Genomic DNA, 18,493 nt, shown 5'->3' with positions numbered 1-18,493 from the left:
CAAAGCAGAATTAAAGAATTATTTGCCTTGTTTCTTGAGTTTCTTCAAAATTTACCTGATATCTGAAATCTGTTGGGCACTTACATAAAGCTGTGACAACAATTTTTTATGATAGAAAGAGCAAGACAAGAAATACTATTGGGAAATATTAGAGAGAAATACAGAATTGGAAAAAGATGGCTTTTGGTTAAGGTTTGAGGGAATTGTAGAGAAGATTTTACTTTTGAAGGATTCAGCTTCTGTTTATCTAGAATTAAAATCCATGAAACCTTAAAAGATTTACCCAAAATGTTCTTGATTACCAGGATAGGAAGTAAACAAAGAAAAGATCTGTAATGAAAATGAACCCCAAGTCATACCATTATGTCCTAATCTGATTTTCAGAAGTACACCCACCAAGGAGACAATGTGTTATATGGGGCAAGTGGCCTGACTCTTCAGCCTAAGGGCCTCAAGTCTTCCTACGAGTAAAAGCTCAAAAACCCCAAGTAGAAAAATATCCAGTTGAAAAATTAAAAGTAAGCCTTTCTGGAAAAGACTCTTTTCTCAATAATTTCTAGCTAAGAATCAAAGCATGATTACATATTATTGCAGAGCCAGGACGACTTAAGGGCAAAAAAAATTCCCCCAGCCCAGTGTTTTCAGATAAGAAATTTCAGTTAAGATGCACAGTGTAATTTAAGTATTATCATCTACCATTTGAATCATCCTGATGTTCTGAAATCTTCTTTCAGATTTTATCTTCATATGATTTCACATCTCCTAAAACCACTTTTTATAAGAAGTTATGTGTTTAACTTAATCTGACCCAGTTGCTTGCAGTCTTATAATTAGAACACCAGTTAAATGGTAGTTTCCCTGAGGGACTAGGTGCTTAGACTGGTGAAAATGAAACTTACTTTTTGCAAGAAGGCCCCTTTGGGGAATTGCCATAGACCTTAAACTGTAGTTAAATAAAAGTTTACATTAAAATGAAAATAGCTTTATATTTTCAAATTTTAACCCTTAATAAATCAATGAATGGAAACCTAGGCTTACTGAAGGTGGAATCAGAGCCTCACATATGTGGACAGCTCCAAGTAAACAATCTTCAGCTACTCCATAGCATAACTAGGGCAAATGATGTAATCTGGTATAGGTACTGAAATCCTCAAATAGACTCACCCTCACCCAGCCCCATGGCTGGGGAAATTAGGTCTTTCTCAGTCACTGGTTGGGGAGTAAATATCATGAGTTTTAGTACTTCTTGTCCATATGTCAGAAAATATGGGATCTAAACAGGAGGAAATATGCTAGAAGAAGTTCACAACCTTTCTAGCATGCTGATGTCTGAAATGGTATGAATGGGAGAGCTGTCATTTTGTCTTAAGGGCTGCAGTTCTTTCACGGCTTCTTTATTTATTTGTTTATTTATTTTTATTTTATTTTTGCGGTACACAGGCCTCTCACTGCTGAGGCCTCTCCCGCCACGGAGCACAGGCTCCGGATGCGCAGGCCCAGCGGCCACGGCCCACAGGCCCAGCTGCTCCGCGGCACGTGGGATCCTCCCAGACCAGGGCACAAACCCGTGCCCCCTGCATCGGCAGGTGGACTCTCAACCACTGCGCCACCAGGGAAGTCCCTCATGGCTTCTTTGACTTCTGGTTATTTTCGTGCAGCAGCTCTCATTGAGAAGTCCATTCTTGGCCTTGGCTAGTGATTTTTCTTGGGTGATATACAGTTTTGTACATAGCACTATTTTTTTTAATGAATTAAGGGTTTTCTTCCTGTATGTTTGTTTGTTTCTTTTCCCAGAGGTAAACTTAGAAAGATTAGAACTTTAACGGTGAAATGTCAGGCTAAAATTTTCTTTTTATGATGTATTGTTCTCATTTTCTTTCTGGTTTTAGGAGCTGGGAATCCAAAGTGCAAAATTGCAATTGTTATGGGAAAAAGTAACAATAACTGTGTAACCAGGTAATAAAACAATAGTGACTGAGAAATCTATGAGGAATAAGAGTAGGTCTTTCTCTGTATCCACTTAATTTACTTAAAACGCACCATTTGGGCTCACAAATCATAATAATATAAAATATATTATGACATTAAATGTCACATGTTTGTATTTCACAATTATTTTGCTAAAACATATATTTAGAAAACGTTTTAGGGAGTGTTGCTCTACATTCTTCACTGTGGAATTTCCTGTATTAAAAGTGTTGCTGGGGCTTCCCTGGTGGCGCAGTGGTTGGGAGTCCGCCTGCCGATGCAGGGGGCACGGGTTTGTGCCCTGGTCTGGGAGGATCCCACGTGCCGCGGAGCAGCTGGGCCTGTGGGCCGTGGCCGCTGGGCCTGCGCATCCGGAGCCTGTGCTCCGTGGCGGGAGAGGCCACAACAGTGAGAGGCCCACATACCGCAAAAAAAAAAAAAAAAAAAAAAAGTGTTGCTGAATCCTCAAAGCTGTTTGGATCAGATTATAAGATATATAAAATTTTTCAAAACTGTTTGTAAGTTAGACATTTAGATCCAAGGCAATAGTTTTGAAATGTTTAGTGTATTGAATATCAGTTGCCAGTTACCACTTTGAGCAATGAGAAGCCTCAGTTAAATAACTTTCACATATTTTAAAATCATCATTGTTCCAGATCACAGCCTGCATCTGAATGTACTTAATGTATGTTTTTTACACAGTTCCCATTCCAGACATCATTGCTTACATAATTACATGATAACAACAATGAAAAAATGACAGTTGAGACTCTGCCTAACATCTGTTTTATTTTTCTACTTAGCACACTTTTCCTAACATCTGTTTTTCTTTTGACCAGACACAAACAACACAGCATGATTCTTGTTCCCATCAACACACCTGGAGTAGAAGTAATAAGGCCCTTGTCTGTTTTTGGCTACCTGGGTAAGTACTCAATCAACCTGTCCATGTATTTGCAAGCAGGAAGACGAGAATATGCAGTAACACTGAAGGGACTAAATAGCATTTTTTAAAAAATATTTATTTATTTGGCTGCACCAGGTCTTAGTTGTGGCACACAGGATCTTCATTGCGGCATGTGGGATCTTTCGTTGCAGTGGGCAGGCTCTCTAGTTGTGGTGCGCAGGCTCTAGAGAGCGCAGGCTTAGTAGTTGCGGCACGTGGGCTTAGTTGCCCCGCGGGATCAAACCCACGTCCCCTGCATTGGAAGGTGGATTCTTAACCACTGGACCACCAGGGAAGTCCCCAGATAGCATTTTAATGCACAAGATGGGTTCTTAGAAATTTTTTGACGCTTAATAAAAATACGAGTGGAGTTCAGAATAGAACAAATAAAAAGAGAGGTGGTGCAGCATTCTACCACGTTTTGTTTGCTTTTGGGAAAGGGCAGACTAGTATTCAAGGAATAACGACTCTGTCTACCAGTCTTCTCTTCATCATCCAGGAGAATAGATTAATGAAATACACCTGGAAAATTAAATCTAGGTAACCCATGGTAACATTCATTTTTGTTTTCAAGTTTAGCTTTCTTAGTCAATCAACCTCAAGAGCTATTAATAAGCAATGGGTTTTGACTGATTTGAATGCAAAACTTTTCCTTCCTTCTGTCCTTGGGTGGAATTTCTAAGAAGCAAGGATACTTTTGCTCAGGCTCATGTTCACTGTTTCCTTGCCAATCAGGTTGCTCACTCAGCAAGTATTTGTTGAGTGCTGAGCACCGTTCCAGGTACTTAAAATACATTAGTGAACACAGTAGACCAAGATCTCTGCCCTTGTGGAGCTTACATGCTGGGGGAAGGAGACAGAGAATAAATCAAACATGTAAATAAGAAGTTATATAGCTGTCAGCCAGTGATAAATGTTATGAAAAAGTTTACTGAACTTCAGGTTTTGTGGTGATGCTGGCTTTCTGTTTATTGTTGAAAGTGGCTAATGAAAATACTCAAGTAGTGGATATAAGACTTGCAGTTTTATGGAACATTTGGCATCATCACTTTCTGTAGGCTGCAGCTGGAGAATGCACCCACAGGTTAAGTGTGTTGGCAAACATGAAAAGATGCCCAACAACACTGATTATTAGAGAAAAGCAAATCAAAACTACAATGAGGTATCACCTCACACTTGTCAGAATGGCCACCATCAAAATATCTACAAACAGTAAATGCTGGAGAGGGTGTGGAGCAAAGGGAACCCCTCCTGCACTGTCGGTGGGAATGTAAATTGATACAGCCACTATGGAGAACAGTATGGAGGTTGCTTAAAAAACTAAAACTACAACTACCATATGACACAGCAATCCCACTCCTGGGCATATACTCTGAGAAAACCATAATTCAAAAAGACACATGCACCCCAGTGTTCATTGCAGCACTATTTACAATAGCCAGGACATGGAAGCAACCTAAATGTCCATCAGCAGATGAATGGATAAAAAAGATGTGGTACATATATACAATGGAATATTACTCAGCCATTAAAAGGAATGAAATTGGGTCATTTGTAGAGATGTGGATGGACCTAGAGAGTGTCATACAGAGTGAAGTAAGTCAGAAAAACAAATATTGTATATTAATGCATATATGTGGAATCTAGAAAAATGGTATAGATGATCTTATTTGCAAAGCAGAAATGGAGACACAGACATAGAGAACAAATGTATGGATACCAAGGGAGGGGGGAGGGAGGTGGAATTGGGAGATTGGGATTGACACATATACACTATTGATACTATGTATAAAACAGACAACTAATGAGAACATATTGTATAGCCCAGGGAACTCTGCTTAATGCACGTGATAACCTAAGTGGCAAGGAAATCCAAAAAAGAGGGGATATGTGTAGCTGATTAACTTTGCTGTACAGTAGAAACTAATACAACATTGTAAAGCAATTATACTCCAATAAAAACTAACTAAAAAAAAAAGGATTGAATTATAAAGAAAAGTGTTGGCAAGATGGGGATAAACAAGCTCACTGGAGCAAACTGTGCATGGGAAGTCGCTGGGTTGCAGAGCAACAGCCTGAAAGACCACCAAAATGAGTTTATAATGTTGGTTGGCTACGGATACCCTCCATTGTAGAGCCTATGTTTGAAATTTCAGTATGACAATTTCACCAGCACCTCTCCAACTCCCTGTGCCTCTGAACACCTCTGATGCCACCTCTTTCAGGAAGGTTCTTGTATTCCTCATCTCATCCACTCAACAAGCCCCTGATCCTGCCAGATCCATGTAAGGCCAAAAGAAACAGTGTGGACATAATTGATTATTAATATCTATTCTGACTGGGAAAGGGTGTGGAGTTAGCATGAGATTATCTGAAGAATTTGGCAGGGAGGAGGGCTGATATAAAGACAAAATGTGAATGTGTTCCCAATCTCAGTCACATGCCAGCATTTTCAAGAGGCAAACACACAGTGAACAAGCCTAGACTGGGAGCAAACATACCTGAAGGCCCAGCCTCAGCTTTGTCTCTAATGCTGAACCTGCTCTGTCCCTTCAAGCAGGTTCTTCACATCATCAGGCATTGGTTTCCACAATGGTCAAACAAGAAATTTAAATTACATTATTCACTTTCAATTTTTGAATCATTGGAACTTTTTTTTTCCCAAGCAGAATTTTCTTTGGAAGCCCATATATAAAAAATTTCAAAGAAGAAGCAATAGTAAAACAATAATAAAATAGTCTGATCAGAGCTGTGGAGCCGTCTTCCTTTTTCATAGCTCTACAACTTCAGAGAATGAGTTCAGAAACCTCTTGATGAAATGATATCTAAAATCTCTTAAAATTTCTAAAACAGTTGATAAGTTTTCTGGGCTACACAGTGCTGGGGGTTCAGGGCTCTGGTCTACCTAGGAATGTATGACATATGAGGCCTTTAAATTCCACTATCTTTGAGTAATTATATTTCAATAGATTAATTATCTGTGACTGTTTTATGGTCAATTCATTTTCTTTTGAAAATTTTATTCTCTATTTTATAGACAATTTCCATGGAGGACACTTTGAGATCCATTTTAATCAAGTGCGAGTTCCTGCCACCAATCTAATACTAGGTGAGATAAGTTTGGAAAAATGATTCTCTATTATTTTGTTTTAAAATATTTTCAGGTCTAAATCTGGAAAAGATACGAAGTATACCATAATTTAGATACGTTCCCCTCTTATTTACTCCATTTATAAAGGAAAATTTTTTCCTTTGGTGGATTTTCTTACATGGAATAATAAGTTTTTATTTAAGTATTTGATGTGGTGTCACATCAGTTGAAAACACAGCTAAATACAAAAGTTATACAATTCAGAGCAACACACTTTTTCCTAAAACGTGATCTTCAAGCCTCTACTTGTTTTACTAAAACCTCAGTACTTTCTGAATTCAAGTCATATACACATTAAAAGCATAAATAACTTTGAACACTGTATGCCTGGAATGGCTCCATCCTCTTGCTTGTTGGAATCCTACTCAACCTTCAGGGAACACCTCTGATGCCACCTCTTTCAGGAAGGTTCTTGTATTCCTCATCTCATCCACTCAACAAGCCCCTGATCCTGATGATGATGAACAGACAGCATCTCCCTCCTTTGCCTTTCTTGTCCCTCTCCATATCCCTTATCCCTAGCATCCTTGCCCCTCTTCTAGGTTCTAAACTCGGGTCTGTGTCTTATCTACATTTGTAACCATTGCAGCACTAACAACTTATGCAGAGTAGGTACTCAAAACACAGTTCTTAAATTTGATCCAAGTTTTTCATGATGGTGGTTTAAAATACATAGAAATCAAAGTTCCATAAAGGTATAGTGAACCTTATTACAGAACTGATTTTTTTCCTACTGGAATGCCATTTTTATTGAGGGCATCTCATTAGTTTCTCAGGATTTGTGTAAATAATAAAAGAAATAGGCTGTGGTCATGTTATCCTTTCTTTCTCACAGGTGAAGGTAGGGGATTTGAAATTGCCCAAGGCCGCCTTGGACCTGGCAGAATCCACCACTGTATGAGAACAATAGGTTTGGCTGAACGTGCTTTGCAGATCATGTGTGAACGGGCAAAACAAAGGGTGGCCTTTAAGAAGAAACTATATTCACATGTAAGGATAATTACTTATTTGAATTTATAGTAGCCCAATGCACTACACTAACCTTGAGCCAAAACAGCATTACTTGGTCAGCAAGAGATTTCCTCTGCATAAACAAGGAGAAAATATGTTTTCCACAAAACATATTTATGTCTGAATTTAAATATAGTCTGACCAGAGGTAGTTATCTTTATGAACGATTAAATAACTCTTTAAGTGCTTCAACACCTCAGCACACAGAGTGTGGACAATTCCTTCAACTTTCCCAGACTCTCATTCTCTAGAGAACCTCGTACAGTAGCCCTCTCTGTGGACATTGAGAGGGCTGTTGTAAGGAGGAAGGAAGCCTTGTCCTTTGGCTTTCTGGAAGGAATTAGGACAGATAAGTGGAGAGATATAGGAAAATAGCCTAAAACTCAGTGAAATAAGAGAGATATAAAAATGGAATGGACTGCTTTAAAAAGAAGTGAGATTCCTGTCAATGGAGAAATGCAAGTAGAAATGGGATCAGCATTTGGTGGGATGTTCATGATATTTTGAATTCTCATCTCTAAATTATGTACTACTGAGTCTGTTGTTTACAAAGTACAGTGAACAATATAGTTACATCTGGGCACTACAATCCAAATTAGACAATATTTATCAAGAGAAAAAGATGGTACTTCCCTGGTAGCGCAGTGGTTAAGAATCTGCATGCCAATGCAGGGGACACAAATTCGAGCCCTGGTCCGGGAAGATCCCACATGCCATGGAGCAATTAAGCCCATGTGCCACAACTACTGAGCCTGCGTTCTAGAGCCCACAAGCCACAGCTACTGAGCCTGTGAGCCACAACTACTGAAGCCCGCGCACCTAGAGCCTGTGCTCTAAAACAAGAAAAGCCACTGCAATGAGAAGCCTGTGTGCTACAATGAAGAGTAGCCCCTGCTCGCTGCAACTAGAGAAAAACCCGCACATAGCAACGAAGACCCAATGCAGCTAAAAATAAATAATTGAATAAATTTATTTTTTAAAAAAAGAGGAAAAGACGCTATCATTTCAGACTTCCTTCCTTATAAGAAATGTTGAAGGGAGCTTTTAAGCTGAAATAGAAAACTTTTTAAGAGAAATGAGATATCCAAATCATCTCCCCAAAAGCCCTTCTAAATTTTAAGGAGGCAAGAAAAATTGTTATTAAATATTTAATGCTTACGATTGCTAGCATGTAGTGTTAGGTCAAACTTGTAGTAATAAAATTGTATTCTAGAGAACCTCGCTAGACATGTTTGCTGGACATGTGTATTTTAGTACATTTTATAAGATTGTCACAAATGTACTTTACAACCCCTTGTAAAGTACATTTGTGACAATCATAAAAATTTTGCAGTATATTTTTTACCTTAAATTCCTATAGGCCTATAGGAATTCCTATGTTTGCTTTTTTATGAAATATTATTCAGCATATCTATGATTTAGTTGTAACATTGTTCTTATGGAAAAATAACAGCCTGCTTTATGGCACATACCTAGGAATAATTTATGGAAGAACCCCTTTAGTTAACTTTGAGAGCAAGGGTTCAGCTGTTAGGTGGGCACTGTTGGAAGAGGTAAGAAGATGTGAATGTTTGAGGCCATGGACACAACTCCACAACGCTGCTGGACTAAGAGCTAAAGAGTTGCTCATGGCATCAACTGTCACTTCTTACACTTTTCTCTTTTCAAGATTGCCTGGGAGGAGCTTCAAGATGGCAGAAGAGTAAGACATGGAGGTCACCATCCTCCCCACAAATACATCAAAAATACATCTACATGTGGAACAACTCCTACAGAACACCTACTAAATGCTGGCAGAAGACCTCAGACCTCCCAAAAGGCCAAAAACTCCCCACGTACCTGGGTAGGGCAAAAGAAAAAAGAAAAAACAGAGACAAAAGAATAGGGACGGGACCTGCACCAGTGGGAGGGAGCTGTGAAGGAGGAAAGGTTTCCACACACTAGCAAGCCCCTTCGTGAGCGGAGACTGCGGGTGTCAGAAGAGGAAACTTCGGAACCACAGAGGAGAGCGCAGCCACAGGGGTGCAGAGGGCAAAGCGGAGAGATTCCCACATGGAGGATCGGTGCCGATCAGCACTCACCAGCCCGAGAGGTTTGACTGCTCACCCGCCAGGGCGGGCAGGGCTGGGAGCTGAGGCTCGGGCTTCGGAGGTCAGATCCCAGGGAGAGGACTGGGGTTCGCTGCATGAACACAGCCTGAAGGGGCTAGTGCACCACAGCTAGCCAGGAGAGAGTCCAGGAAAAAGTCTGGAGCTGCCGAAGAGGCAAGAGACATTTTCTTGCCTCTTTGTTTTGTGGTGCACGAGGAGAGGGGATTAAGACCACCGACTAAATGAGCTCCAGAAACAGGTGCGTCAGCACAGACACCAGGGATGGGCATGAGACGCTAAAGCTGCTGCTGCCACCACCAAGAAGCCTGTGAGCAAGCACAGGTCACTATCCACACCTCCCCTCCCGGGAGCCTGTGCAGCCCGCCACTGCCAGGGTCCCGTGATCCAGGGACAACTTCCCAGGAGAACACATGGCGCACCTCAGGCTGTTGCAACGTCACACCAGCCTCTGCCGCCGCAGGCTCACCCTGTGTTCCGTACCCCTCCTTCCCCCAGCCTGCGTGAGCCAGAGCCCCCTAATCAGCTGCCCCTTTAACCCCATCCTGTCTAAGCGAAGAACAGATGCCCTCAGGTGACCTACATGCAGAGGTGGGGCCAAATCCAAAGCTGAACCCCAGGAGCTGTGCGAACAAAGAAGAGAAAGGGAAATCTCTCCCAGCAGCCTCAGGAGCAGCGAATTAAATCTCCACAATCAACTTGATGTACCCTGCATCTCTGGAATTCCTGAATAGACAATGAATCATCCCAAAATTGAGGTGGTGGACTTCGGGAGCAATGATATATATATTTTTTTCCCTTTTCTCTTTTTGGGAGTGTGTATGTATATGTTTCTGTGTGTGATTTTGTCTGTATATCTTTGCTTTTACCATTTGTCCTAGGGTTCTATCTGTCCGGTTTTTGGTTTTTTTTTTTTTTTTCACTATAGTTTTTAGTGCTTGTTATCATTGGTGGATTTGTTTTTAGGTTTGGTTGCTCTCTTCTTTCTTTTTTTTTTATTACTTAAATTTTTTTTTATTTTCAGTAATTATTTTTTATTTTATTATTTTATTTATTTATTTTTCTTTCTTTCCTTTTTTCTCCCTTTTATTCTGAGCCATGTGGATGACAGGATCTTGCTGCTCCAGCCAGGTGTCAGGCCTGTGCCTCTGAGATGGGAGAGCTGAATTCAGGACATTGGTCCACTAGAGACCTCCCAGCTCCATGTAATATCAAATGGCGAAAATCTCCCAGAGATCTCCATCTCAGCGCCAAGACCCAACTCCACTCAACAACCAGCAAGCTACAGTGTTGGACACCCTATGCCAAACAACTAGCAAGACAGGAACAAAACCCTACCAATTAGCAGAGAGGCTGCCTAAAATCATGATAAGGTCACAGACACCACAAAACACACCACCAGAGGCAGACCTGCCCACCAGAAAGACAACATCCACCCTCATCCACCAGAACACAGCCAGTAGTCCCCTCCAACAGGAGCCTGACACAACCCACTGAAACAACCTTAGCCACTGGGGGCAGACAGCAAAAGCAACAGGAACTACGAACCTACAGCCTGTGAAAAGAACACCCCCAAACCCAGTAAGTTAAGCAAAATGAGAAGACAGAGAAATACATAGCAGATTAAGGAACAAGGTAAAAACACACCAGACCAAACAAATGAAGAGGAAATAGGCAGTCTACCTGAAAAACAATTCAGAATAATGATAGTAAAGATGATCCAAAATCTTGGAAATGGAATGGAGAAAATACAAGAAACATTTAACAAGGATCTAGAAGAACCTAAGAGCAAACAAACAATGATGAACAACACAATAAATGAAATTTAAAATTCTCTAGAAGGAATCAATAGCAGAATAACTGAGGCAAAAGAACGGATAAGTGACCTGGAAGATAATATAATGGAAATAACTACTGCAGAGCCAAATAAAGAAAAAAGAATGAAAAGAATTGAGGTCAGTCTCAGAGACCTCTGGGACAACATTAAACGCACCAACATTTGAATTATAGGGGTCCCAGAAGGAGAAGAGAAAAAGAAAGGGACTGAGAAAATATTTGAAGAGATTATAGTTGAAAATTCCCTAATATGGGAAAGGAAATAGTTAATCAAGTCCAGGAAGCACAGAGAGTCCCATACAGGATAAATCCAAGGAGAAATACACCAAGACACATATTAATCAAACTGTCAAAAATTAAATACAAAGAAAGCATAATAAAAGCAGCAAGGGAAAAACAACAAATAACATACAATGGAATCCCCATAAGGTTAACAGCTGATATTTCAGCAGAAACTCTGCAAGCCAGAAGGGAGTGGCAGTACATATTTAAAGTGATGAAAGGGAAAAACCTACAACCAAGATTACTCTACCCAGCAGGGATCTCATTCAGATTCGAAGGAGAACCTTTACTGACAAGCAAAAGCTAACATAACTCAGCACCACAAAACCAGCTTTATAACAAATGCTAAAGGAACTTCTCTAGGCAGGAAACTCAAGAGAAGGAAAAGACCTACAATAACAAACCCAAAACAATTAAGAAAATGGTAATAGGAACATATATATCGATAATTACTTTAAATGTAAATGGATTAAATGCTCCAACCAAAAGCCCTACACTGGCTGAAAGGATAGAAAAACAAAACCCTTATATATGCTGTGTACAAGAGACCCACTTCAGATCTAGGGACACATACAGACTGAAAGTGAGGGGATGGAAGAAGGTATTCCATGCAAATGAAAATCAACAGAAAGCTGGAGTAGCAATCCTCATATCAGACAAAATAGACTTTAAAATAAAGACTATTACAAGAGACAAAGAAGGACACTACATAATGATCAAGAGATCAATCCAAGAAGAAGATATAACAATTGTAAATATTTATGCACCCAACATAGGAGCACCTCAATACATAAGGCAAATACTAACAGCCATAAAAGAGGAAATTGACAGTAACACAATCATAGTAGGGAACTTTAACACCCCACTTTCACCACAGATCATCCAAGATTAAAATAAATAAGGAAACACAAGCTTTAAATGATACATTAAACAAGATGCACTTAATTGATATTTATAGGACATTCCATCCAAAAACAACAGAACACACCTTCTTCTCAGCTTCTCATGGAATTTTCTCCAGGATGGATCATATCTTGGGTCACAAATCAAGCCTCAGGTAATTTAAGAAAATTGAATTCATATCAAGTATCTTTTCCTGCTACAACGTTATGAGACTAGATATCAATTATAGGAAAAGAGCTGTAAAAAATACAACACATGGAGGCTAAACAATACACTACTTAATAACCAAGAGATCACTGAAAAAATCAGACAGGAAATCAAATAATACCTAGAAACAAATGAAAATGAAAACAGATGACCCAAAACCTATGCAATGCAGCAAAAGCAGTTCTAAGAGGGAAGTTTATAGCAATACAATCCTGTCTTCAGAAACAAGAAACACCTCAAATAAACAACCTAACCTTACACCTAAAGCAATTAGAGAAAGAAGAACAAAAAAACCCTAAAGTTACCAGAAGGAAAGAAATCATAAATATCAGATCAGAAATAAATGAAGGAAACAATAGCAAAGATCAATAAAACTCAAAGTTGGTTCTTTGAGAAGATATACAAAATTGATAAATCATTAGCCAGACTCATCAAGAAAAAGAGGGAGAGGACTCAATAAAATTAGAAATGAAAAAGGAGAAGTAACTACTGACACTGCAGAGATACAAAGGATCATAAGTGATTACTACAAGCAACTCTATGCCAAAAAATGGACAACCTGGAAGAAATGGAAAAATTCTTAGAAAAGCACAACCTTCTGAGATTGAACCAGGAAGAAATAGAAATTTTAAATAAACAAATCACAAGCACTGAAATTTAAACTGTGATTAAAAGTCTTCCAACAAACAAAAACCCAGGATCAGATGGCTTCACAGGCGAATTCTATCAAACATTTAGAGAAGAGCTAACACCTTTCTTTCTCAAACTCTTCCAAACTATAGCAGAGAGATGAACACTCCCAAACTCATTCTACGAGGCCACCATAACCCTGATACCAAAACCAGACAGATGTCACAAAGAAAGAAAACTACAGGCCAATATCACTGATGAACATGGATGCAAAAATCCTCAACAAAATACTAGCAAACAGAATCCAACAGCACATTAAAAGGATCATACACCATGATCAAGTGGGGTTTATCCCAGGAATGCAAGGATTCTTCAATATATGCAAATCATTCAATGTGATACACCATATTAACAAATTGAAGAAGAAAAACCATATGATAGTCTCAATAGATGCAGAAAAAGCTTTTGAAAAAATTCAACACCCATTTATGATAAAAACCCTCCAGGAAGTAGGCATAGAGACAACTTACCTCAGCATAATAAAGGCCATATATAACAAACCCACAGCCAACATCATCCTCAATGGTGAAAAACTGAAACTGTTTACACGAAGATCAGGAACAAGACAAGGTTGCCCACCCTCACCACTATTATTCAACATTGTTTTGGAAGTTTTAGCCACAGCAATCAGAGAAGAAAAGGAAATAGAAGGAATCCAAATCGGTAAAGAAGTAAAGCTGTCACTGTTTGCAGATGACATGATGCTATACATAGAGAATCCTAAAGATGTTACCAGAAAATTACTAGAGCTAATCAATGAATCTGGTAAAGTAGGGGGATACAATATTAATGCACAGAAATCTCTTGCATTCCTATACACTAATGATGAAAAAATCTGAAAGTGAAATTAAGGAAACACTTCCATTTACCATTGCAACAAAAAGAATAAAATACCTAGGAATAGGGCTTCCTTGGTTGTGCAGTGGTTGAGAGTCCACCTGCCGATGCAGGGGACACAGGTTTGTGCCCCAGTCCAGGAAGATCCCACATGCTGCGGAGCAGCTAGGCCCGTGAGCCATGGCCGCTGAGCCTGCACGTCCGGAGCCTGTGCTCCACAACGGGAGAGGCCACAACAGTGAGAGGCCCACGTACCGAAAAAAAAAAAAAAAACCTAGGAATAAACCTACCTAGGAGACAAAAGAGCTGTATGCAGAAAAATATAAGACACTGATGAAAGAAATTAGAGATGATACAAATAGATGGAGAGATATACCATGTTCTTGGATTGGAAGAGTCAGCATTGTGAAAATGACTATACTACCCAAAGCAATCTACAGATTCAATGCAATCCCTATCAAACTACCACTGGCATTTTTCACAGAACTAGGACAAAAAATTTCACAATTTGTATGAAAACACAAAGGACCCTGAATAGCCAAAGCAATCTTGAGTAAGAAAAACGGAGCTGGAGGAATCAGGCTCCCTGACTTCAGATTATATTACAAGCTACAGTAATCAAGACAGTATGGTACTGGCACAAAAACAGAAATATAGATCAATGGAACAGGATCCAAAGCCCAGAGATAAACCCATGCACATATGGTCACCTTATTTTTGATAAATGAAGCAAGATTATTCAATGGAGAAAAGACAGCCTCTTCAGTAAGTGGTGCTGGGAAAACTGGACAGCTACATGTAAAAGAATGAAATTAGGACACTCCTTAACACCACACACAAAAATAAACTCAAAATGGATTAAAGACCTAAATATAAGGCCAGACACTATAAGACTCTTAGAGGAAAACATAGGCAGAACACTCTATGACATAAATCACAGCAAGATCCTTTTAGGCCCACCTTCTAGAGAAATGGAAATAAAAACAAAACTAAACAAATGGTACTTAATGAAACTTAAAAGCTTTTGCACAGCAAAGGAAATCGTAAGACGAAAAGACAACCCTCAGAATGGGAGAAAATATTTGGAAATGAAGCAACTGACAAAGGATTAACCTCCAATTTTAGAAGAAGCTCGTGCAACTCAGTATGAAAAAAACAACCCCATCCAAAAATTGGCAGAACACCTAAATAGACATTTCTCCAAAGAAGACATACAGATGGCCAAGAAGCACATGAAAAGCTGCTCAACATCACTACTTATTAGAGAAATGCAAATCAAAACTACAATGAGGTATCACCTCACACCAGTTAGAATGGGCGTCATCAGAAAATCTAGAAACAGCAAATGCTGGAGAGGGTGTGGAGAAAAGGGAACCCTCTGGCCCTGTTGGTGGGAATGTAAATTGATGCAGCCACTATGGAGAACAGTATGGAGGTTCCATAAAGAACTAAAAATAGAATTACCATATGATCCAGCATTCCCTCTACTGGGCATATACCCAGAGGAAACCATAATTCAAAAAGACAGATGCATCCCAATGTTCATTGCAGTACTATTTACAATAGGCAGGTAATGGAAACAACCTAAATGCCCATTGACAGACGAATGGATAAAGAAGATGTGGTACATATATACAATGGAATATTACTCAGCCATAAAAGGGAATGAAATTGGGTCATTTGTTGAGACGTGAATGGATCTAGAGACTGTCACACAGAGTGAAGTAAGTCAGAAAGAGAAAAACAGATATTGTATATTAACACGCATATGTGGAACCTAGAAAAATGGTACAGATGAACTGGTTTTCAGGGCAGAAATTGAGACACAGACGTAGAGAACAAACATGGACACGAAGGCAGAAAGTGGCAGGGTTTGGGGGTGGAGGGGTGATGAATTTGGTGATTGGGATTGACATGTATACACTGATATGTATAAAATGGATGACTAATAAGAACCTGCTGTATAAAATATAAATAAAATTCAAAAAAAAAAGAAATAATACAGAGAGAAACCTTGTACCTTTGACCCAGTTTCCCCCAGTTGCAACATCTTATCAAACTATAATACATTATCAGAACCAAGATATTGTCATCAGTACAGTCAAGATACAGAACATTTCCATTACCACGGAGAGCCCTCATGTTGTCATTTTATAGCTGCACCCATTTCACTCTCACCCCTCCTTCCTCCTTAACTCCTGGCAACCACTAATCTGTTCTTCATCTTTATAATTTTGTCATTTCAGAAAAGAAATTATACAGTATTTAAACTTTTGGGGTTGTTTTTTTTCATTCAGCATAATTCTTTGGAGATTTATCCAGGTTATATGTATTAGTAGCTGGCTTCTTTTTATTGCTGAGTAGTATTCCTTGGTGTGGATTATCACAGTTTAACTCTTCACCTGTTGAGGGATATTTGGGTTTTTTTCAGTTTTGAGCTGTTACAAATAAAGCTGCTATAAACATTCAAGTATAGGTTTTAGCATAAACTTAAGTCTTTATTTCTCTGGTATAAATGCCTAAAAACGCAGTTGCTGGGTCATACGGTAGTTGCATGTTTAGTTTATTAAGAAACCACCAAACTGTCTTCCAGAATGACTATGCCATTTTTCATTCTCACCAGCTGTGTATGAGTGATCCAGTTTCTTAGTAGAACATTATGTATAATGTTGGCTGTAGATTTTTGGAGATGTTCTTTGTTAAGTTGAATTATCCTCTGTAACTAGTTTTCTGAGAGTTTTTATCATGAATGAATGTTGAATTTTGTCAAATGATTTTTCTGCATTAATTTGTATGACCATGTGATTTTTTTTCAGCTTGTTAATATGATGGAGTACATTGATCGATTTTCAATACTAAACTGCCTTTGCATCCTTAGAATAAACCCTACTTTGTCATTATGTATAATTCTTTTTATTTTTTTTGAAAGTTTTATTTATTGTTAAAATTTACTATTTATTTTGGCTGCGCCAGGTCTTAGTTGTGGCATGCATGATCTTTGGTTGCAGCATGTGGACTCTCTTAGTTGTGGCACGTGGGTTCTTAGTTGAAGCATGCAGACTTCTTAGTTGTGGCATGCGAACTCTTAGTTGCTGCATGCATGCATGCGGGATCTAGTTCCCCGACCAGGGATTGATCATGGGCCCCCTGCATTGGGAGCACAGAATCTAACCCACTGGCCCACCAGGGAAGTCCCGAGAGTTATGTTTTACTTGGTGGAAATTTTTAGGACTTCAAGCCTGAGAGACAGCATCTCAAGTAACCCTGAGAGAACTGTTCCTAGGAGGGAGCCAGGATATATAGGAGTTTTGCAACAAAGGGCAGGTAGTCTGAACATCAAAAGATTATTGTTAATTAAAGAAAACCAGATTGTCTAGATTTATGTTAATTCTTCTTTAGACATTTGGTAGAGTTCTCCAATGAAACCATTTGGGCCTGGAGATTTGGTCTGGGGGTAGTTTTTAATTTACAGTTCAGTTTCCTTAATAGTTATAGGGTTATTCACATTATCTATTTTATATTGAATGAATTGTGGTGGTTTGTATTTTTTGAGGAAGTGATCCTTTTTGTCTAAGCTGTCAATTTTATGTGTTTAGAGTTGTTCATAATATTCTCCTGTTATCCTATGTCTTCAGTGATACCCTGTTTCATTACTGAAATTAGTTATTTGTACCTTCCTTTTCCTTTGTCTGTCTTGTTAGAGGTCTGTCAATTTTACTGGTCTTTTCAAAGAATATATATTAATTATTAATATATAAAATTATGCAATATAATAATTGATATGACTTAACATTAACAAGATCTTTGTTTCATTGATTTTCTCTATTTTTTGTTTTGTTTTCAATTTTATTGATTTCTGCTATTTATCATATCCTTTCTTTTGCTTTCTTCAGACTTATATTTTGCTCTTTTTTTCTAGGTTCTTGGTGCGGTAGCAAGGGTATTGATGTAAGACATTTCCTCTTTTCTAATCTATGTGTTTAGTGCTGTAAATTTTCCTCTCAACACGGCTTTACCTGTATTCCACAAATTTTTGTGTATTGTATTTTCATATTAATCCCATCAGTGTATTTTTCAATTTTCCTTGAGATCCTCTTTTTAAAATTTTTTAAATTAATTAATTTGTTTATTTTAATGCTATTCTTTAAAAAAATTTTTTGGTCTATTTTCTCTCTGTGGTTCAGATTGGGAAATTGCTATTGTCCTGTCTTCCAGTTCATTGATTTGTCCCTTTGTTCCCTCCATTCTGCTGTTGAGCCCATCCACTGAGCTTTTTATTTAAATGGTTATATTTTTCAGTTACAAAATATCCATTTTTTTCTTCTTTATTTCTTCTTAGTAATTTCATTACTAAGACTTAAGTTCCTTTGCTGAGGCTTTCTGTTTTCTCATTAGTTTCAGTTGTGTTTCTATTTACTGATTGAAGCATTCTTATCATAGTTGCTTTAAAATCTTTGTCAGAAATTATAACATTTCTGTTATCTCAGAGTTGTCATCATCATAAATTTTGAGACTTCCTGAGTTTTGGCATGACAAATGATTTTTTGTTAAAAC

General features: G+C 38.6%; 2 protein-coding genes across 4 annotated transcripts in view; one reads left to right on the top strand and one right to left on the bottom strand.

The window, feature by feature from the left end:
• Positions 1 to 18,493, bottom strand: part of ACKR4 (atypical chemokine receptor 4) — a 45,420-nt gene that overhangs the window by 11,333 nt on the left and 15,594 nt on the right. The window lies entirely within an intron of this gene.
• ACAD11 (acyl-CoA dehydrogenase family member 11) overlaps positions 1 to 18,493 on the top strand; it is an 88,683-nt gene that overhangs the window by 62,335 nt on the left and 7,855 nt on the right. For 2 of the 3 annotated variants that reach the window (XM_032629600.1, XM_032629601.1), the window contains 4 exons: positions 1,890 to 1,956; positions 2,808 to 2,893; positions 5,952 to 6,023; positions 6,901 to 7,055. In XM_032629600.1, coding sequence (XP_032485491.1) covers positions 1,890 to 1,956; positions 2,808 to 2,893; positions 5,952 to 6,023; positions 6,901 to 7,055 — 380 coding nt within the window. Of the gene's footprint in view, positions 1 to 1,889; positions 1,957 to 2,807; positions 2,894 to 5,951; positions 6,024 to 6,900; positions 7,056 to 17,858; positions 17,888 to 18,493 lie in introns of all 3 variants that reach the window. The other variant, XR_004349574.1, reaches the window with a different exon arrangement.

This window comes from Phocoena sinus, chromosome 4, assembly GCF_008692025.1.
Source record: "Phocoena sinus isolate mPhoSin1 chromosome 4, mPhoSin1.pri, whole genome shotgun sequence".
NCBI lineage: Eukaryota > Metazoa > Chordata > Mammalia > Artiodactyla > Phocoenidae > Phocoena > Phocoena sinus.
The sequence above is the reverse complement of the archived record's forward strand: the minus strand, read 5'-3'. Positions and strand labels throughout refer to the sequence as shown.